Source organism: Tigriopus californicus, chromosome 11 (genome assembly GCF_007210705.1).
Source record: "Tigriopus californicus strain San Diego chromosome 11, Tcal_SD_v2.1, whole genome shotgun sequence".
NCBI lineage: Eukaryota > Metazoa > Arthropoda > Copepoda > Harpacticoida > Harpacticidae > Tigriopus > Tigriopus californicus.
The window spans coordinates 1,425,574-1,446,711 of NC_081450.1; the positions used below are offsets into that span (position 1 = coordinate 1,425,574).

At 44.3% G+C, this 21,138-nt stretch overlaps 1 protein-coding gene across 2 annotated transcripts in view; it reads right to left on the reverse strand.

Annotated features, from left to right (window-relative positions):
* Positions 1-5,146: 5,146 nt before the first annotated feature.
* Positions 5,147-21,138, reverse strand: part of LOC131890434 (vang-like protein 1) — a 34,607-nt gene continuing 18,615 nt past the window's right edge. For both annotated transcript variants that reach the window (XM_059239773.1, XM_059239775.1), the window contains exons 4-9: positions 17,273-17,533; positions 15,825-16,138; positions 14,154-14,430; positions 9,059-9,260; positions 5,754-5,962; positions 5,147-5,679 (exon numbers count right to left, since the gene is read on the reverse strand). In XM_059239773.1, the coding sequence (XP_059095756.1) occupies positions 5,461-5,679; positions 5,754-5,962; positions 9,059-9,260; positions 14,154-14,430; positions 15,825-16,138; positions 17,273-17,533 (1,482 nt within the window). In that variant the 3' untranslated portion in view covers positions 5,147-5,460. The remainder of the gene's footprint in view (positions 5,680-5,753; positions 5,963-9,058; positions 9,261-14,153; positions 14,431-15,824; positions 16,139-17,272; positions 17,534-21,138) is intronic.

The window sequence follows — 21,138 nt, forward strand, 5'->3', positions numbered from 1 at the left end:
GCTCGAGCTTTTGCAAACCTGCTGAACTAATTGGAGCCCAAATGGGTGAAGCATATTCAAGATACGGCTGAACAATCGACTTGTACAGAGTTAGCATTGTGATACTATCTCTAGACTTAAATGTGCGATATATCCAACCACGTGTTTGAAAAGGCTTACCAGCTTTCAACTGGATATGCTCATCGAACTTTACATTATCTTGGAGGGCTACACCTAAATCCTTCATGGATGAGTTCTGCTCAATGTCCTTACCTTTATCATCTAATAGTGGAGTGTTTAATGGCGTCGACCCAAAGGTCATTGAGCAGAATTTCATTCCATTCAGTGCCATGTTACTCGCGGCAACCCAGGTGTAAATTTGGTCTAGGACCTCTGCTAGACAACCGGAATCCTGACCATTCCTACCAACTACCAATTTTGTATCATCAGCATAAGAAGAGATACTGACATTACTACTACCAAGTTTCTGAAGCGGAGCAATGAAGATGATGAAAAGGAGAGGACCCAAAATGGAGCCCTGAGGGACGCCTGACTTGACATCATGTATGTCACTAAGGGATCTCTCAACCTTAACTAAGTGTTTCTCACCATAATTGAAACTTCTTTGCCAATTGAGACCCTTGCATTGGATCCCAATCTCATGGAGCCTGTTAACTAAAAGGCCATGATCTACCTTGGCAAAGGCCTTGGCAAAGTCGAGATAAACTACATCGACTGATTCATGGCCCTCCAGTCCCTCAATAACCTGCTCTATATGCTCAATCAGTTGGGTAACCGTGCTAAAATGTGCTCGGAACCCGTCCTGGCCAATAGGAAGGACTTCATGGATATCAAGAAATTCAACAAGTGTGAACTTCATGATCTTTTCAAACACCTTCCTAATATTCGAAGTGAGAGAAATCGGCCTATAGTTACCGGGGAGTGACTTATCTCCCACTTTGAAAATTGGAACAACATGAGCTACCTTCAGAGAAGAGGGGAACTTGTCCTGATCCAAGATGAAACGCATCGAGTACGAGAAAACAGGAGCAAGAACCTGTGAGCATCTCATCAGAAACTGAGATGTCACTCCATCAGGGCCAGGGGAGCTCGAGGGTCTCAGGTCCCTGATGGCATCTAAAGCATCATGATCTGTGACTACAAGATTATTTAGCCACTCAATTTGATTAGCCTCGCCAATCTCAAGAGACTTATAATTGCTGCAATTAACCTTTGTTCTTTAACTCTGTGGTGTTGAAAATGCTCTAGAGTTCTGATATTCCAAGCATGTAAGTCACAACCTCTACATTACTAATGGCTTCCCATTCATCTCAAAAGGTTCTAGAGGGTTCGTCCGTTCAGAGTCAGATGGCAGCTCTCTCGCTTTTATTGGGTCATCCCTCTCGGAGGGATATTTCCACTCAGTTGACTCCAGTGCTGCCAGATGGCGGCTTAGCCCGTCAAATTTTGCTACTTGTGGCGTTTTTAGATTCTGTCTGGCGGGGAGATTTTTCTTTTGGGTGGGGGGAAGATGAATCTGGCCGTTTTCTTGCCTTTTTGAACTTTGTGCGGCGGTAAGATTTTCAACATTGACGGTTAGATTGATGTAGGTGGATTGTTGGCGTTTTTGACTGACTTTAGGTATTTTTTGACCCGAATTGAAAGGAATTGACAATTTTTTCCTAAGCTTTGAGGATGCTTTGCAAGAATGCAAGTTGCGCCCCCGCAATTTATATCATTGCACTTTCAGTTTCATACTTCAGAGCACTTGATTAATGTACAGCACATTTTTGGGCACATATTGACTAGTTTGAATTGTGAATCATGCATCATTTGTATGATCATCAATTATTTTCTCTAGAAATAACACATCCATGTGTTTAGTGCGGATAGATTACAATCATTACTGTTTCAAATGTCGATTTCCCCGACTGAGATGAGAAATTCCGTTGTGGAACTCATATCGTTCCGTGCTTTTCTGCTGTCTTGCAAACGGACCCATGCTGCGAGCAAACTTGGTTACGAAATGCCAATTCGGCCTACACTCGGTACCAAACTCGTACAGCCTAAATCAGCTGATACGATGCCGCTCTAGTTTCCGGCATTATTCGTGGACTATACCGACAACCTCCGCCACGCCCCCCCACCGGCTGCCCGGTTTAGTCCACTTCCACTTTTGGGTTCACGTTCTACTAATCGGTCACTCCAGCTGAATGTTCCCTTTCCATCTCATCGGCACCACAAGATGACAATCACCATGTGGTGCTCATCTCTATACAGGAATCTACAATTCGTTCTCGAAGCATCAGGTAGGGGAAATACGGTTTTCATACTAGTGTAACAATATGAAATAGAGGTTTTCAAGGGCAAGAGGCAATCACTGTTCTCACAGATACTTTATCAATAAATGCATCAGATGTGGCACAATTTTGGACCAAATGGCAATGATTTTTTTCCACTGAAATCAAGGTATGTCCAACTAAACACAATTTTCACTTGTTTCAGCATGACAAAAATGTCCCCATCCTGTTCCCCCTCTTTCGACAAACATGCAAGGACACTATTAAAGCTTTCAGAGTTGAAACACTTTTTCTGTCATAGATTCTAAGATGCTTGAAGATGGACTATGATTTTCGGCAGATGCCACGTCGCTCACATCTTTATGTGTGAAAAATGTTCAAACAGTAAAAACCACGTAAAACTATGAACCATAATTTTGCTTTATGAGATGCAATGTTTCAAAGTAGTTGAATTGTGAAATCCACAGAGTAGGGTAAAATATCTGCAACTCTGCCAATTTACGCTCCACAATCTATAAATGTCTGGTTGTAACAATCATTGGTGACAGCCAGTTCTGTGAATGACACAAATAGTTGATGGAAGGCTAGGAAATTCAACTCATGCAGAAAAGCATCTGATTGTACATTGAGGTGCCATAGACTACTAAGAGAATATCTGGCGGTTTTCTGGCGCTTTTTAACGATATATTTGGCAATGAATGTCTTGAATTGGCGTTTTTTGGGGGGTCATCTGGCGTTTTTAGCCTGTCACGACCTGGCAGCACTGGTTGCCTCAACCAACGAGTGACACCCTTACCCTCGGGAATGATTGCAGGTTCGTCCATTTAGGTTGCTAAAGCAGCAACTTATGGTATAATTAAAATATTGTAAAGAAGTTGGGATTCGGCTAGCCTGGTTTTCGAACCAGAATTAGCAAACTGGAAAGCAGATGCTCAACCAATACGGTATCACACGTAGCCTTGGGCCCTACAGGGTGTTTCATTCATTTTATTAGAGTTTGGATTAGAGAAAGAAGCCTTCGGATTCATTCTAATCTCATTCATTTTGATCCGTATACTTTTCTAAATTGATCATTCTCAATGGAGGCTTAGTTCTGCATTGAATCAAATCCAATTTGACATCCAGATGAGAAAATTATTTGAGAAGGTCACATCAATTTGCAATCCCTCCCAAAAACTTGCAATTCCTACTTTCCCTTGGGCATGCAAACAAAACTCGAAGGTGTTGGCTTTGTCGACTGCCATTTCCGATACACTTTCTCTTGCCAATAGCTGTTGTTGTGGATTGTTCGAAGCGATTGTCAAGTTGATGTCAAAGCCAGAGACTGTTTGGACTTGCTCTGTCAATCACTTTGCTTCGCATATTTGCCTTGATATTGTATCCGTTTTGACGTGTTTGGCTAAGAAATGGGATGGGCTTGGATAAGGTTATTCTGAAAATTTGAAAAGTCTGCTACACCATTCCGAAGAATTGACTACTTCCATTTACCAGGTTTTGTATTCCGGGTTTTGTACTAAGGGCCAACCCTGCACAGAATTGATTTATATTGTGAGCGTCATGTTCCACTTATTTATAAGCTGCCCCCCTGGAAAATAGGTTGATTTGATTATACTTATTTCATTAGCATATTTCATTGATGGGTGCTCAAGTTGAAGGGATGAACTTCACCCGGCCAGCGAAGCCAGCGTCATATCGTACATTTTTTCTGATGGGCAGTGTTGTTTCCGGTATCGGATTATTTCTCCGACTGTGAACGTGTTTAGCGTCTAAAGGTTACCTTTCGAGAACTATCGGATGGGAGTATCGAGCCGAGCCCCTCTCTAAGTGTAGAGAACAATGCTAGCTACTAAACCACGTCTCCTCCCGGCACCGGGATTTGAACCCGCGAGTGCGATGGAGAGACCCTTCCTGATTTAACCTCGCTGTCTCTTAGACCGCTCGCCTTCGCTAGATTCTAGTCTGTGACAAAATATCTCAAAATTCTGAATCGGATTACAGTGGACGTTGGAAGAAAAGGTTGATATGCATTTTCCCCTCCTGTGCACGTCCTATGTCAGTTTGGACTTGCTCTGTCAATCACTTTGCTTCGCATATTTGCCTTGATATTGTATCCGTTTTGACGTGTTTGGCTAAGAAATGGGATGGGCTTGGATAAGGTTATTCTGAAAATTTGAAAAGTCTGCTACACCATTCCGAAGAATTGACTACTTCCATTTACCAGGTTTTGTATTCCGGGTTTTGTACTAAGGGCCAACCCTGCACAGAATTGATTTATATTGTGAGCGTCATGTTCCACTTATTTATAAGCTGCCCCCCTGGAAAATAGGTTGATTTGATTATACTTATTTCATTAGCATATTTCATTGATGGGTGCTCAAGTTGAAGGGATGAACTTCACCCGGCCAGCGAAGCCAGCGTCATATCGTACATTTTTTCTGATGGGCAGTGTTGTTTCCGGTATCGGATTATTTCTCCGACTGTGAACGTGTTTAGCGTCTAAAGGTTACCTTTCGAGAACTATCGGATGGGAGTATCGAGCCGAGCCCCTCTCTAAGTGTAGAGAACAATGCTAGCTACTAAACCACGTCTCCTCCCGGCACCGGGATTTGAACCCGCGAGTGCGATGGAGAGACCCTTCCTGATTTAACCTCGCTGTCTCTTAGACCGCTCGCCTTCGCTAGATTCTAGTCTGTGACAAAATATCTCAAAATTCTGAATCGGATTACAGTGGACGTTGGAAGAAAAGGTTGATATGCATTTTCCCCTCCTGTGCACGTCCTATGTCAGTGCCTCTTGTAACTTTTGCTTGCCCAAAAATGTCTTCATTTGTGATGGGACACCAGAGACCAGTGATGAGCAATTGCAAGTGAGTCTTAAATAGTTTTATTATCGTTCCACTTTCACGCAACAAGCCGAAGTCGACTTTTGCATAAAAAAAAAAAAAGTGTTTGCTGAGAGGTTGCGAGAGTAAGTCAAAAGTAACTTGAGGCAAGGATTTCGAAAAGATAATCATTTTGAAATTATAGGTGACTAGAGATTGAATAGACGCCAAAATAAGTGGGCATCAGCAAAGGATAGAAGTATTTGGATGCGGTTTTGTAACGATGAGGAGATCATAAAGGCACGAGAAGTCTTCGTTTTTGGCTGTTGATATTAAGATTTAGGATTGCTGAGTTTGGCTCTAGACCGGAGTTTCTGAGTTGCCCTTCAGGAGAAACTTGTTGGACGCATCGTCAATGATTTCCTCCGTGATGTTGAAGTGAGGCAATCGAATCACCTCGCACATGAGTGACACATCTCCTTGACGTAGTTGGAACATGGTGCCAGTCTTGATGGACCTGGATAGCAAGTGGTCGCAAATCAGCGCCCACGTTTGCACCGGTTTCATCTCCCGCTCATTCTAGAAAAAAGGTACGCACAAAAACCCATGTGAGTGCCTCGTTGAGACCACTTGATGAATTGATTGAAACATACCTGGAGGACTGGAGTGGTAACCAGGAACTTCTCTAGGAACGCTCTGGGCGAGAGGTCGTATTTGAGGCATGTAGCCAAGTGATCCACGATCGAGTCCATGTCATGTCGGGGTTGCTGTCGAGTAATCCGGAGATACTTCTGCAGTGGTCTGGCAATCGTCGGGAAGATGGCTTGGGCAGTCTCCAACGGCGTCAAAGGCGTTGATGGCGCTGTAAGGAGACAATACAATCGAAATCAGTTTTGATAGTGGTGGCTTGAACCCTCGACTAAAAGGGCTTGCCGTGGCTCATTCCAGCTATGAAATATGACCCTTTCAAATGGCACAAGGAGGAACGGACCGCCCGTGGTTGGCTCATCTCCTGGCCATATTCGAGGGAACCACCCCCGTTCTTTTTTTTCTAAAAGGCAAGTGCTGAACTTACTTTATAGGCGAAATCATTTCGGAAGCACACTTTTGGTGTGTCCAGAATTATCCTCTTGGATTTAATTGAACCTGTCTGCATGTTTAAGCATAGCCATTTTGAGAGCTCTGGGTGTGTTCAAAGTTGAGTGCATGTGTACGTACGAAGAGTGAAATTTCGTATGCAAATGGCTTCGTTGTAAATTGCCTTTCTCGAATTCAATCATTTCAGCTCGATTTAGTTATTTCACAGACAGTTGTTGAAGACAAGATGGGCTCGCTCTATGGAGTCTAAAATGGATGCCGACACGGTTTAATAATGCAAAATCCCTACGGCCAAAATCCCCGAGATTCCCGAACTTGGCTTGATTGGAATGCGCTCTCGTTTTGACTGTTTTTTTTTTAAAGACAGCAAATTGAAGTAACTCCATCCTCTTAAATTTTTCCACGATTTGATGACCGTCTCGCCGAGGTCGGTGCTATCAAATTGTGGTTATAAAATCGTTAATTGCATGTCTGAGGCAAACCTGTCTCATTCTTCTGTTAAGTAAAAAAACGTGGTTAACTCGCGGGTTGATTCAATTAGACTTCATCAGTCGTCATGAGTCCAGCACCTTCAGGCCAAATGAATGGTTTATTGTGCCAGATGCATAAAGAGCGACAAGGTAAGCAAATCCGGAGATTTCCATATCAAGTGGCGTCATGACGCGACTTTGTCCGGAATCGGGCAAGTCATCCATTTTGACAAGTTACGATGTGTTATGATTCTTGTTGAGCCTCCTTAAAGTTAAAAGACTCGCTCCTCTCAGACGGCTTTTTTGCCTCAAAGGTCTATAATTGAAATGAGAGATGAGTGCGTGACGTCCATAACTCTCCGATGATTCGCGTCATTTGTCATTGGGACCTTGTTTGGTTGGACCCAGTCATTCAGGTTTAGAGTCCGAAGTTTCTTGCCGTTTTCCAAGCTCTATACTCTCTCTCTCTCTCTCTCTTTTTCCAGGTATAACTCAGGGGTCAAAGTCAGTGTCGAGTCAGAGTTAGAGATCTCTTGGCCAGATAGTTGTCCAAGGATTGGCCATCGGTCGGCACTGATATGCATCGAGAATTAGATAGGCTCCTTGGCATCTGAATTGGAATCTCGATCTGTAAAAGGCGAACTCTTTTTGTGGCTGACTTCCGAGCTGATCTCGAGGAGAAGAGGAAGCTGCAAACCCGTCCGGTTCATTTTATCGTGCCCAAGTGGTTGGGATGAACCATAATTATTTCGGTATAATTAGTCAGTGGCCAATTTTCTCATCCCGTCTCTCGAATCTAGCCCGTGAAATGTGATATGTGGTGGTGGGATCAGTGCAAGCTCACGCACTCGTTGGCTTGCTATGGGTCCGAATCACATGTTTTGGGGCCAAATTTGGGCATGAATTTCCACCTCGAAATTTACCACCCACGGCGACAAGTATCATCGTCGTCCAAACCACAGACTTGGTCGAGTGAGGGATTAAATGCAGGGACGGCCAGATAATAACCTCACAAATCTCCTTACACTTGAAGAAATTTGATAAATTAAAGCCCAATGGGAGAGGAACAGACATTGACCCTCCATCCAGTCAGCCGGATAATTGATCAAGGCAAGGTTCGCTTGATCAAACTCGAACTTGAAGAACGGGTGGTTGGGAAAACAACAGGGGTTTTTCCGTTCTATTTCGTCTTACTTTCTTCTCCTCCCCCCAAATATTCTCTTCTTTTGCATCAGCTTATCTCGCTCGTGAATCGGGAAGTCTAAATCTGTCAGCTCAACCTGAGGGATCCTTCGTGGAAGCCACTGTTTTATGACGAAACATTTGCTAGTCGTTGTTGTGTCGACGCTCTCGCTCTCACTCACTCGGTTTCCCGAGCAACTGGTGTTCCCAATTGGCCAAAAATGGTCGGGGATTTTTTTCTCTTTCTCTCTCTCTCTCTCTCTGTCTTTGCGTCTTCCTCGAGGTTGTCGAGAGGCCCAATCTGGGATGGATGGAAAAGAGACGACTCAATTGAGCCGAATGGGATGGATGGCGGGCTTTGTGGTTACTCAGTCCAAATTGAATCATGAATATGACGATGCCTGCCTGAAGATTCTGTTTTGAGGGCCCTAGCTTGAGACCTGTCGGTCCCCTTGAAGTACTAGAACAAAATAATGGGAGGCAGAGAAAAATTTGCCCTGTCATCAGAGGCTTGAAAAATCTCCCCAATTTTCGAAGGGAAGTGAGAAAATAATTTGACCGAATCATCAAGACCCTCCATCTTTTTTTTTCTTCTTTTTATTTAACCATTACTTCCAAGCTCGTTCATCTCGAAATGAGATCGGGGTGGCTTGAAACTGCCATCTTGTTTCTCAAATTTCCGAGATGTCACGTCGGATGAGCGCGCAAATATTTAGACGTTCAATTGGACAAGAAGCCGTCAGTTTTGAAAAATATATGCCCCGACATTGTTCGCGGTTGGCAGTCACCCCTTTCCTTCTCGCCAAGAACATCTAGAACTACCACCGAACTAAAGGTTGAGGAGAGCGAGAGAGAGAGAGAAGAGCGTGTCTGAAAAATCCCATTAAGTTCGGCTTCCGTTTCTTTTGTGTCGACACGTTTATTTCTTGGTCGGTTCCAGCCTTGTATCCCTAGTCTTCGACCCATAGCCATGGGAAACATTCCGCCCGGAGGCAAACTCCTTATTAATGCATCATGCATTCATGCCCTTCAGAGTTGAGATGACGCGATCCTTCATAAATGAATGGGCGTCGTTCATTCTCTCGAAAACTGTCCAATTACGACCAAGAACCCGACCCCTTGCTTCTCTGCTGCATTGGAGACCTCGTCGAGTTCCTCAATTCACTTCAAAGAACTCGATGAGGGGGGGTGGATTTGATTCCGCTTACTCTTGCTTTGTCCATCGTTGAGCCGCTTGATTTGAGCGAAGGCCTCCTCCGTGGATAAGACCAATCGGGCCTTGCGCTTCTTCAATCGCCTCTCGTATTCTTGGTCTTCCAGGAATTTCTCACTCAGCTGATAGGGACTGTGATGATTCGCCGAGTTCCGCTTGATCTGACCTTGGATCGGAGAGCCATTCATCAGGGTATCCTGGAACGAGAATGAGCATGTCAGAAAGAGATATAACTTGACATGGGCACTGGTCGGCTTATGAAGGTTTCATGGGAGTTCCCTGGGCCCCCTGGATTCTACATATCAATACATGGCCCGATGACAAGGGCAGTAAATCAAGATGTGTGTGTGTGTGCTCTTGACAATTACAATCCCATTGTGTTGGCTTGTCGCGATGGTGAGGACTGCGGAGGCCCACCCAAAGCGATGCTTTGCGAGTTCATTCAATAACTCATGGGCCAGAAGTCATTCACAATGCGGTCTATCCTATCCGTCTATTGGAGTTTGTGTGAGAGCGTGTGTGTCACTTGACTTAATCCGTGGAAAAGGGTTCCTTCCTTGGTTGGTTGCTGGGTTGGTGGGTTGGTTGCTCATTGGCTCCCAACAACTTAATCAAGTAGGCAAGTTCAAATCCCGCCTGTTTCCCGTCTATTCTTCTCACTCGATCGGCCAGGAAATGAGGCGTAATTGCAATTGTTCCCAGGGGCATTTGTCAGCATTTCTAATTTCTCATTGAGCCCATTCCTCGAACCATTTCGGTGTCAAGGTCTAAACGATGCAGATAACGTGGACTCTGGCCATTTCATGGTCAAAGTCCACTTCAAGGAGGAGTGACTTATGCAAATGCAAAAATGTCATAAAAAACCGCCATTAAATCCCAGGAGGGTCTGTGAGTGGAAATCCAGGGATTGGGCGTTGGCGCCCAGGTTCCCTTTCCCTTGAGCCCTTGAACCCCGAGGGATCTTTATGAAGAGAACTACGAATGCGCCCAGGATAGAGGAAAATGAACAGGCTTCCTCCTGGATGTCACACTCATTTCATTACCAAAGTCCCGGACCATTACAAAAGATCTGCCGATCTGCGTACAGAGGTTGACTCTTTTTAACTGTTTTTGCGTGAGCGATTTCATGAATGACCGTCAAAACCATCTTGAACCCCTGAAGTCCAAACAAACCACCTAGTGAGTGCCACAGATTGCTATCATGCCAACCAACCACTTGCCCCGACCCACATGCGGTGGTGGTTCAACCAACATATACGTACGTCCGTACGTACACATCTTATACCATTAGCTAATGATACTCGGGTGATGAGAGAATGGACTTTTCAACCCATTCCACCACGTAGTTCATAGATGAACATTTCGGTTCGTCGAGTGAACTTTTGTTCATCAGATACGCATTTCACGCTTTTCATCAATGAAAAGCCTGCTACTCGTCCAATATGAATGTGTTCATAGATCTGTAAGCGGCTGTGGATGACGTCCACCATCTAATGGCGCTGATATCTGTGATGGCCCGCACCAACCAAGTTTTCCTCGCTCGGAGCCACAAATCAAAACCGAATTACAAGCCCCACTCAAAGACAGGTTCTTAATTATTGCCCAAGAAAGTGCAAGCGGAGTCAAGTCAGAAGAATGTTGTTCCTGGACTGTAATTCATTGTTTCATGTCATGTTTGTTCCTCGAGAATGACCCCGGTTTGGTTCTAGGTTTGGTTCACAGATCGGGCGTGATTCAAGGGAGAAGGTCCCAAAGAGAACCTTGGTCGGTAAATCTGCTCGTAATGGGGATGAAATGGAACCAATCCAATGAGTGTTTGTGGGCTTTTTCTTTCAATTCCGTTAAATTCCCAATTTCATGGGATTGCTGATCTATGAACTTCTCTCCATTGAGCCGTAGCTTGAGGTCTGAAGCACATAAATAAATAGATGAGTATGTACAGGAGCGGTAGCAGTGCTACTGGGTAGCTATCAATATCGGCCATGGGCAATCCAATGGTTAAGACCTCTTCCAATAATAATCATTTCAGTGGTGCTTCAATCCAGACCGAGGGATGTGTGGGAAAAAGATGTTCTTGGAAGTGTACAAGGGTAATTGATGAAGAACAAAATTCTCCATCAAAGTTCCCCCAATTGAACTTGAAAGGAAATAGGCTCACGCTTTAATCAATTATCGGGCCAAGAATGAGAGACACCTTCAAATCTGAGCCCTGCTCACCGGATGTGACTCACAAATAAACCAATCACCCACCACCACCGACCGATCGATTTCTTATTCAACCCACAATACATTGTCAACGCGATATGTCGCCGCCTCAAACCAGGCACATGATTCCGTGGATTATCCCAGGTTAGATGATAGCCTTCTTACGAGGAATACTACCTCAAAGTAAGTGTGGTTTTCGTGTGGAACGACACCCCGGGGACCCTTTGACTGCAGTGTGCACACAGAACAGTACTGGAAATGGGAAGGAAATCCACCCGGGTCCCTTGGCGTGTTTTGCGCCGTTCAAAATGTGCACCAAGTTCTGCATTTATGTTCGCACTTGGCAAGTTGAACGATTGATGGCCAAACCATCTATGGAGCTACCGTTCCTCCTCCAACACCTTCTCCGAAGCGCCAGAAGACCAACCAACCAAGCGCCCAACCAACCATTGGTCTTTGGAACGCTCACCAACCCATTTGTATCCTTCACAAGGAGAAAAGTGAGAAAATTTCAATTGAAGAAAACAAGATTGTTTCCAATTCCAATCTCGGTTGCGTGTTGGGCGCCTTTTCGGCTCTCCTCTCGAATGGTTGGTGAGAACGCAAACGAATGGAAAAGGGAATCGAAAATGATCCCATAAATTTTGCCACAAAGCATCGAGAAAGTGAAAATTTGCTCTCGTCGCTTCGGGCGTTTTCAAGGTTATGTTTAGGCGCCAGCTCTCTTTGGTAAGTGGGGAATGAGGAATGGAGGATGACGGCTTTGACGCTCTCTTTTCAGCTTTGGAGATGAGACCAACCAATGGTTGGCAATGCCAAACCCTTCGAACTTGACTATGGGTTGGTCCTTGTTTGAGTCCCACCTGAGAAAACTTAGTATTTCGTTGTTGGAAGGAAAAGAGGGCCTCTTTCTGCATTCGAATGACATTGATCAAGCTCCTTTGGCTGAAGTAGTTACTTCTTGTGAATGCCACATGAGCAGTTGGCTGAAAGTGCAACGTGTCAAAATGATAAAAAAGCATGTTTGACGAGATTAGGTGAAGGTGGCTAAAAATTGATCATGGATGACATTGTGCTAACTATGTCTTGGTTAGTTTTGATAGCGAAGAACGATTTTTTTTTCAATGGCATGGAAACCGCTTTTTCAGATGACGAACATGCAACATGCCTAAGCCTCGAAGGTTAAGATCATTCTCAAATATCTGCATTGCCTTACACCAAAGGCATGAGCATGGAATCAATTCAAAGATTTGACTAGAGTGATCACGAGCTCCAACGCCCACTTATTGCTTGGACTCAGTATGGGCAGCATGTGGTTTTATTTAAATGGTATTGAAATTAAAGACCCATACATTCACTGGGCTTTTAGAGAGGTCATAAAGATAGGAATTCAAACACGTCAGAATAACACGGTAAAAGGGCAAGAGGGTACTAAGGAATGACAAACACGTTTTGGCCAGTTTGGTTTCATTTCCCTTTTTGATAGAACGCCATTCTTTGGCAATGACAGAATGATAGTAATGGAAATTCTTTTACCAAGCTCTTTCGAAATACCCGACCAGATCAACTTGAAATCAGCGATAGTAAATTTATCTGCATCTTGCATTAGTCTACTAGAACATCTCTCTGATTCCTATCAGGAGGCCATTTCACCGGGGCAAAGGAGGGGGGGGGGGCTGCAGGCCTACCTACCGTCGTACATTTCTGGTTGTTGGTTCTTCTTTTGGAAGGGAAATGCCGAGAACTTAGTACTGGAAGATGGATGATGATCATCCTGCTTCTACCTTTCAATTTCTACCGGTGCCCAATGCGTAGAATTCTGGGGTTAGCACCACCGCACTTCGTAATGACAAGCCTGGCCTGATCATTTCCCACATCATCATCCGGCAGAATGAGCGCCTCATTTGGCACCATTAGGGTTGCTTGACATATTGGTGCACCCATGAGCTAAACCGGTCAGAGTTACGATAGGAGCTCTTGATTGGGCTCAGTGCATATACGTACGTTTGTAAGGTGGATACATACGTACCTAGTGCGTACTGTACTTGCTAGAGTGTTCAGTTCTGTAGAGGATTCTCTGTTTAAGGGTCTACTTGGTTATGAAGATGACTACGTAATACGGGTTTATGGTGGGAGAAATTACGAGTAATTTCATTAAGGGAAGGATCAAGTCTGAGATATGGCATGAGCGGCTTTATCATAAGATTGGCAGTGGCATGAAGAGATACGAGAACACAGTTACCATTCCCTGTTTACTATTGTCGGCTTAATTCCGAGTTGTGGAGAGTTTCTTTAAATGGGTCTTTAATTAGACCACTCAGCAATTCTCGGACCAAGATGGATGGAACAATGGAATGGAAGAGATTGATCTGATATAGATTATGCGCTCCACATTGAAAGCGATTGTTGCCATTTTTTGTCCCACCCCAAATCGGCGTGTGTGGTCCCCCTATCATGCGTTGCTACTACTGTAGGGTATTCTGCCCCAAGATTAATTTGATCTTGAAACGGCCTCAGGTGGGTCAAACGCATCTGACTGACTGGATGGAGGGAGTGTTTTGTTTTCACCGCTATAGTTTGGAAGCTACTTCCTCCTTTGTCATTGTGTTAGGTTCAAACTCCGCGCCTTTTTTCATGTACTAGATTAGTCAGCTTGGACAAGTCAACTCAGGGTGGCCATCTCAGATCATCCCCCAACATGTACATATAAGCTAAGCAATGTCGTGAAACCATTGTGTGGTTTATTTGTTTCTCTCTTGTTGTCAGATAATGGGAGAAGTGAAGTCAGCCGCACTCGCCTAATTCGTTTCGTAAAAGCTTTTTTTTGGCCGAGATTTCACCTCGAGACACAGTCAGAAGTCAGACAGAACGGACGGACCACTTACCTTTTCGTAGACTTGAAAGCTACTGTTGCCTAGGCCATCAATGTCGTAATGTTTGAAGCTCCCCACAAATTGCGTTTGTCCATTGTGTCTCCGACGATGTGCTGTGCCTGTGTGGCCGGGGCTATTAAAGTGCAATCGCTCCAAGTATGGGTTAAAGATGGAGAAATCTGTGTAATATTTCTCGAGTACCCAAACAGCCGCTCGTTGAATTGACAATTGGCCAATGGCGTAGGATTTTGACTCGCCATCTGGGGATCTGACCACTTTCAAGTAGAATCTGCAAAAGAAAATTCGACGACTTTCATGAAGCATTATGCGAATATGAACTTCTCGGCAACTGCAGACAAGAAAACCCTTTGTTTGTCGGCCAAAATGAAAGATTTCTTTGCCAACTTCATGAAGCACAAAGAGAGCGATTTTTATCGCGCCTAAGCCTTTAATGGATCAGCAGAGCCCGAAATGTGAGATGGACGTGACATTTGATCTGCTGGAGAAAAGCCGAGGAGTCGAAATCAAGATGCAAATGGAAAAGTTGCTCCCCCTCTTGCTACTTTGAGGATGTGGAACAACTTGGCCATGGAGCAGAGGCAGAACAGATTTGTCATCCCCACATTTGTGGCCCACTTGTTCCATGTTCCCTTGTGTGTGGATCACGGGGATAAGTTTCCTTGAATTCATTATGGAAACATATCATGTCGCTCTCCACTTGAACGAGGAAGAGGATCCTGTGTCAGCTTCCACTTTCCCTCACCCATTTGGTAGTGTATGTACGTCGTACGTCCACTCTCCTTATCCACTTGGGACAGATTGGTGTGAGTTATGAAAAAACTTACGCCCTAGGGCGAGTGGCTTAATTGAAGAAAAATCTCCCCCATTTACTTGCATTATCTTTCCTCCGCCTAAACATCATGTTTGATGAAGAGCCACCCCTCAAAGAACCCGCCTCCCAAGCCAAGAAAGACAGAGAAGCGGAGTTCTTCCGAAGGATGGAACTGTCCGATTTTGGCTCGAAATGAATTTCGCGAGAAACTTCTCCGCTCGCTTGATGAGCGTGTCTTTGCTACTTGCATGCACCTCGTAGCTTGCCAAAACAACAACAGCTGGAGCCAGCCAAGATTATTTGGCTTTTTGCACGATGATGCTCAAAGATCACGGTGTTGACTTTGGACTGCTGATGTCCCGCTCATTTTGAATTCCCTGTTCCATCTCCTTTGTGGACCTGTAACCTTGACAGGAATGCTTCTGGAGCGACCCATGGGGCGCCCTGGGAGGAAAAGAGGAAGATCATGGAACACCATTATGCTCGGGTATGAAAAGATGTCCCAGGATCCCCTATTGATCCCCTTTTGTGTGCCAGCCCGAGTGTCATTTCGACCGACTGGATCAATGGGTCGGTGCCCGGGGAGGATCGTATCGATGAATATCACTTAAAGCTCTTAATATGTCAGCCCACACTTCAAACATGTATACATTCCCCCCCACCCCCACTAGCTGGACCGAAATACGACCCCTTATGTCTCAATTGGATCACATTCCCCATGTTCCCAACCAACCCCCCTTGTTCTGTTCAGGGACATAACGTGACGTGACTGTGCTTTGATATGAATATCTTTATCTTCCTTGTATACGTAGGTAGGCATTGTTGTAGTACTATGTACAGTGTACACTTACTGGGGTGTCTCGTGGCGTAACTCGATGAGTAGCACGGCCAAATAATGGACAAAAAGCAAGGCATCCACCATTGAGGTAGCATATTGGACCACATCATAATATTGGATCCTCCTCCTTTGTTCGCCGCCCAGTCTCACCGCGTAGAAGAGCCAAAACGAGAAAGTGAACACGAGGATGAGCACGCAAATGGCGCTGCGATACAGGAAGATCCTTGGCATGGTGGCCTTGCAAGGTCGAAAGAACACGGCCCAGGTCCCAAATAATAAGATGACAAGCTTGAAACTGAAGCTGATCAGGGCTCCATCGCATTCAACCTGCAAAGACAAGAAACCACAATTTCTTAAGTCACTGAGAATGTTGACGTCCATGGAGCACGTAGCTAGCATTTACAGTGGATAAGTGAATAAGCTGATTGTGTAATGTTATGATATAGAATTGAAAATACTTCCTCAACTATTTCTAAGGCATTTTTTTTATAAAATTTGATAAATCAACATGTGGAATACAGAACAGGCCAGAAATTGATTGAAATATGGAGAATCTATGTTTAAAAATCGCACTCAGCTTGCCGAGCGAAAAACTAAATCCTAAAGATTCGTGTTTTATTTAGTCTTTAATACATATGCTTTTGATTTTGAACGCAATCAAATTGTAATTTTCGACCTCTCAGTATTTCTTATTGAACGTGCACTCTAAAATCAGTTGCATCAATATTATGTTTAATTGCATTTTTATTAAAAAAGGGGGGATTTTCAGTATAAACTAAATCATCTGCTTTTGTTCTAGATTTACGAAAAATAGTAACGTAAAATCAATCGCATCTCGTCCACTTTCAATAACCCTTCGATTTCACCCAATAAATGGAGTGTCCCAAAACAGCTTCAAAATGCATTGTCTAACGTTGCCCAATTACTCATTCCACGCTCTGACCCACATCAATTGTGTGTCCCCGGTCTTTACGGCCATTAGGAACACTCAACTTTGAAAGAGGAACATCTTACGATAAGGTCTTGAGAAACCAACAAAGAATCTCCCTAATTAGATCATAACCTAGCCCGTCCCCATTAATTACAACATCGAAAAAGCCGAAATGCCCATTGTGTGTCGTCAACTCTCCTGGGTTATTATCCACTTCACAGCTTTCTGGGCCTACGATTACACGTACGTAAGTCGACATAGGATTGAGAATGACAATATGAGGAGGACAAACGTGGACAATTGTAGATGAACCGAAAACAACTCGGGCAGGAAGTCAACATTCTTGAGTCCCAATGAGAGCTCGGGCCACCCGAGGCCACCCTGGGTATCGTACACACATAAATATCTGGAGTGGAGCGCAGAGGCCAGGAATGTTAAATGAGAGGTGTCAAGAGTTGACACTGATTGTCCGGCGAGAGGCCGAGCACACTTCAAAAGACCCCGAATACACAAAGTATGGCTCCACTTACATCACATCTGAGCTGAGATTCTCGGAATGGTATGATATACATCTGAGGGATGAGCAGCATGAGAATGGGGCTCAGGAAGGCGATGAGCGAGAAGATGGCCGCCGTCCACGGTCCCATGTATCTTTGGCATTGAAACTTCCAGTCGTCCTCAGGGTTGCCGGGGTCCTCGCGATCCGAGTCCCACTTGCCCATGGCCTCGGGAGAGTAGGCCAAATCTGACAGTCCCGTCACTGCAGTGGTGTTATCCGCCCAATCATTGTCCTACAAGAAGGATTGATAAATACATTTGTAATTTCCTACTGCTGCTGCTGCTGCTGCTGCTGCTGCTGTATGATAGGTACAGTACAATATGTCAGGAGGACAGGAGGACACATTAGAGTTTCTGTCGTGTCTACTTTCGGCCTCAGTGTGCAAAGAAGTCGTTGAGACTTGTGAATGAGATTTATAACCTGGCATTATCATTTGGGAGTACTTGTGGATGTTCGGTGTGCTGGCTATCTCACATCTACATACATTACATGTCAGTGTGAGACTGTCGGCTATGTACGTACTACACTTCTATATATATATGTGTGTGTGTGCGTGTGTGTGTGTCTGGTGGAGTTAGAATTCATGAGAATACCTCATGAAGTTTCTCATCTCGTCTGGATTCATTGTCACTTGGAAAAGCGTCTTTAAAAGGGGTCTTTCTATATTCACATCTACTGTGCGTACGTACATATTCGAAGCGAAAAACTCCACTGATGCTTCATGGGTTTTGGTCGTGGATTATATTTGAAGCAAGTTGTAAAAACAAGGAAACTAGAGAACTAGGCCTGCGGTTTAATGAGGCATTGTGTGTGCCAATTTTGACATGCCCATCTGATGAATGAACGTCCGAACGAAACCTCAGTGGGCCTCACCGACTTCGAGGCGTAGAGTGTAATTAAGCGATAAAAATCTAATTTCCAACCAGCCAAGCATCACTTGGGGTATTATCATCTTATGCTTAATTACCTTGTGATTATAATCCAATTTTCGACCCGCCAAACCTTAAATCACCCATGTTGACGTATTCTGAGTATGTACAGTACAGTACAGTACAGTTCAATTCAGTACAGGTTTTTGTTTCGACCGAGGTTGGCTTGGTCGGGCCCAAGCGATTTGTTCAAAATTTGCCGGACTCATCAAAGGCGAATCAAGGTGAGAGGTCAAACCCCAGGTCAGGAGAAACTCTGTGGGTATTCATATTGTCTCTCAGTCTCATGACCACATTTGTGGTGAACCGAAACGGTCTAGGATGGTCTAGGATGATCATGCTTTTGGCTTCAAATTTTACGTTTCAATTTGAATCCCAGTCTTGAGCTGGCTGATTGGTGGAAATCCGGGTGACGTGGCGAGAATTTGCAATGTGTTGATGACCTGAATGAGCCCACCTAGTGAACTCAATGGGGGCAGGATGGACTGCCCCTTGGAAAATATTCTCGTGATGTGGTGGACGTGGATGGACAAACAACAGATCACTCTTGAATCGAAAACTGGGACTTCTGGACTGCTTGAGAAAAGCATCACTTGGTCAATTCTGAAGGTCCTATCACTTGGAATTATTAGGCTTTGGGTTGGGAGGAAGTTGGGTCATTGTGGCCGAGGCTGCTGAACATGTTCGAGCTGATGCTATTATTGTACACAGTGCACTTGAATTCGGCGTTGAGAAGTCCATGATGGCTCTTTGTGATTCTTGCTCTTTGAATCGACTTCAATGAGTTGGTTGTCTGTTCACACCATGAATGAAAAATCCGTGTGTGAAAGGCCAAAGGAGGATCACGTTTAGAGGTGGGTGAATCATATCTTGACTTTTTTTCTTCTCGTATACATGAGAAAGTCGTGGAAAATGTTTGAACGTTGGCCTTTTTTGCCCCAGAGGAATGATACAATTGATCGGCCTGTCCCCGAGAAAGGATGGGGCTTGTGAAGAGAACAAAGATCGGGGTCCAATCAATTTAACGACTTTATTTTGCATTTCAATGTGTGGACCTCCTTCGTTAAGAAATCTGATAGATGGGTTTACTTTGACTGAGTCAATGAAGAGATGTCTCGATCTCCCTCTGGCGTCTGGGACCAACCATTTCCTCTTCAGACGCCTTTGATTGTGGTGTTCAATAGTTTCAAAGCGAAGTAGAGGTCTTGGCTTTCTAGAGAAACGACGGGCTAAGCCAGCTAACGCACTCTTTTCTATCAAGCAAAATCAATGGAGGTTTTTGAGAAGGGCACGTGAAAAAAAAGGTATGACTTCTTTTGTTCGCTGATAAATTGTTTCTTTTAAGCAATGAAAAAAAAGAGTTAAAATACTCCTTTACAAATCCGTAATTGAGATCTCAAATAATTTTTTTTAAAAATGCCGTCCCTCATGATCACTCTCTTAGTGTATAGGCCTCTAGAAAGTCACTTCAGGCATGCATGATCAAGTTCATCACCATCTGAACAAAAACAGAAGCTCACCTACCACTATGCATGAAATTGGGCAGGGTCCCTCTTCCTTTAGATTTTAGAGTCCCCCTTAAGCCTCCTCGCCTTTACCTTTTGGGATGATCTCCTCTGACGTTTTGTGTGTATAAGAGAGGAAGAGAGGAGTACTTTGTATTTTGGAAGATACTCCGTACTTGCCAAGAGGTACGAGTAGTAGCATGTATGTACGTAGAGGAGCCCTGACGTAGCAGGCATGACTTCAAGGAGTATTTGGTTACCGGATTGTGGTCTCCTTTTAACGCGTACCTGAACCCTGTCATGGCGAAGGTGAGAAATATCGTGACTTTGATCTTAGCTCACTTGAACGAAAATGAGGTCTGACTGACTGGAAGACGCTTCTCCTTCTTCTTCGTCTTCAATGAAGGTGAAGAAACCTGCTCTCTCTCTCTCTCTCTCTCTCTCTCTCTCTCTCTCTCTCTCTCTCGTTCGTCTCTACCACGTTGATAGACTCAGTCAGATAGATCAGAGGGACTTGTTTTGGAAGTGAAGAGTTAATTTTATCCCACTTTGAGGTTAATTTGCAGTTCCAGCAAATTGAAATGGTCTCCTTTCGTTCTGTTCTCAGGCTAGTTGAAATGCTCAAAAACAGGGAATTTTCACACCTGAGATCTTCTTTTCATCAAAGCGTAGTTAGTAGGCCTGACTCTGTGTTGTACCGTGTACAATTTTAAGATCAAGCAATCAACATTGTCAAGCAGGGATCACATCTCGCACATCTCTCTTTCTTTCTCTCTCTCTTTCTCTCTCTTTCTTCTGATGGTTCTTGATGCTTTTGATAGTGACGGAAGGTGTCATCATTACCAGTTGTGTGAATGCCAGATCTCTTTCAACAGCACCTGGATCACTCAAGTCTTGCATACAATGAAAGAATTGTCATTCAAGCAGAAGGGCGTACAAAAGATCGATCACTCCACCTTGACATCTGAGCCTAATATGTTGACTTGAAAAATAGCTGAACGAACTTCTTTTTTGCCCAACATCCAGGGGGAATGAGAAGAGAATTAGGAGGAGGCTTTGCCACCTTTTTCTCCTCATCATTTCCTATTGTCTTTCAGTGATGGAATGATGCCATGAAAGAGACTCATCCCCCACAACAGATTCATTCGCCTCCTTCTCCGTTTTTCTTTTAAACCCGATAGAGCTCTGGCACGATTAAAGATCTGCTTTTACCCCAATGATCCTCGGCGCAAACTATCAAACTAGAGCCCTGAATCGGACCCCCGGTTTTTACGGAATGAATTAATTATGCCTCCAATGGACGAGCCCTTGCTTCGGCATTGAAGCAGGAAAATGTAAAAAATGTCGACCAAAGAGATCCTCAAGATGACAGCAACCCTCTTATCCGGCACGAACCTGGGTTT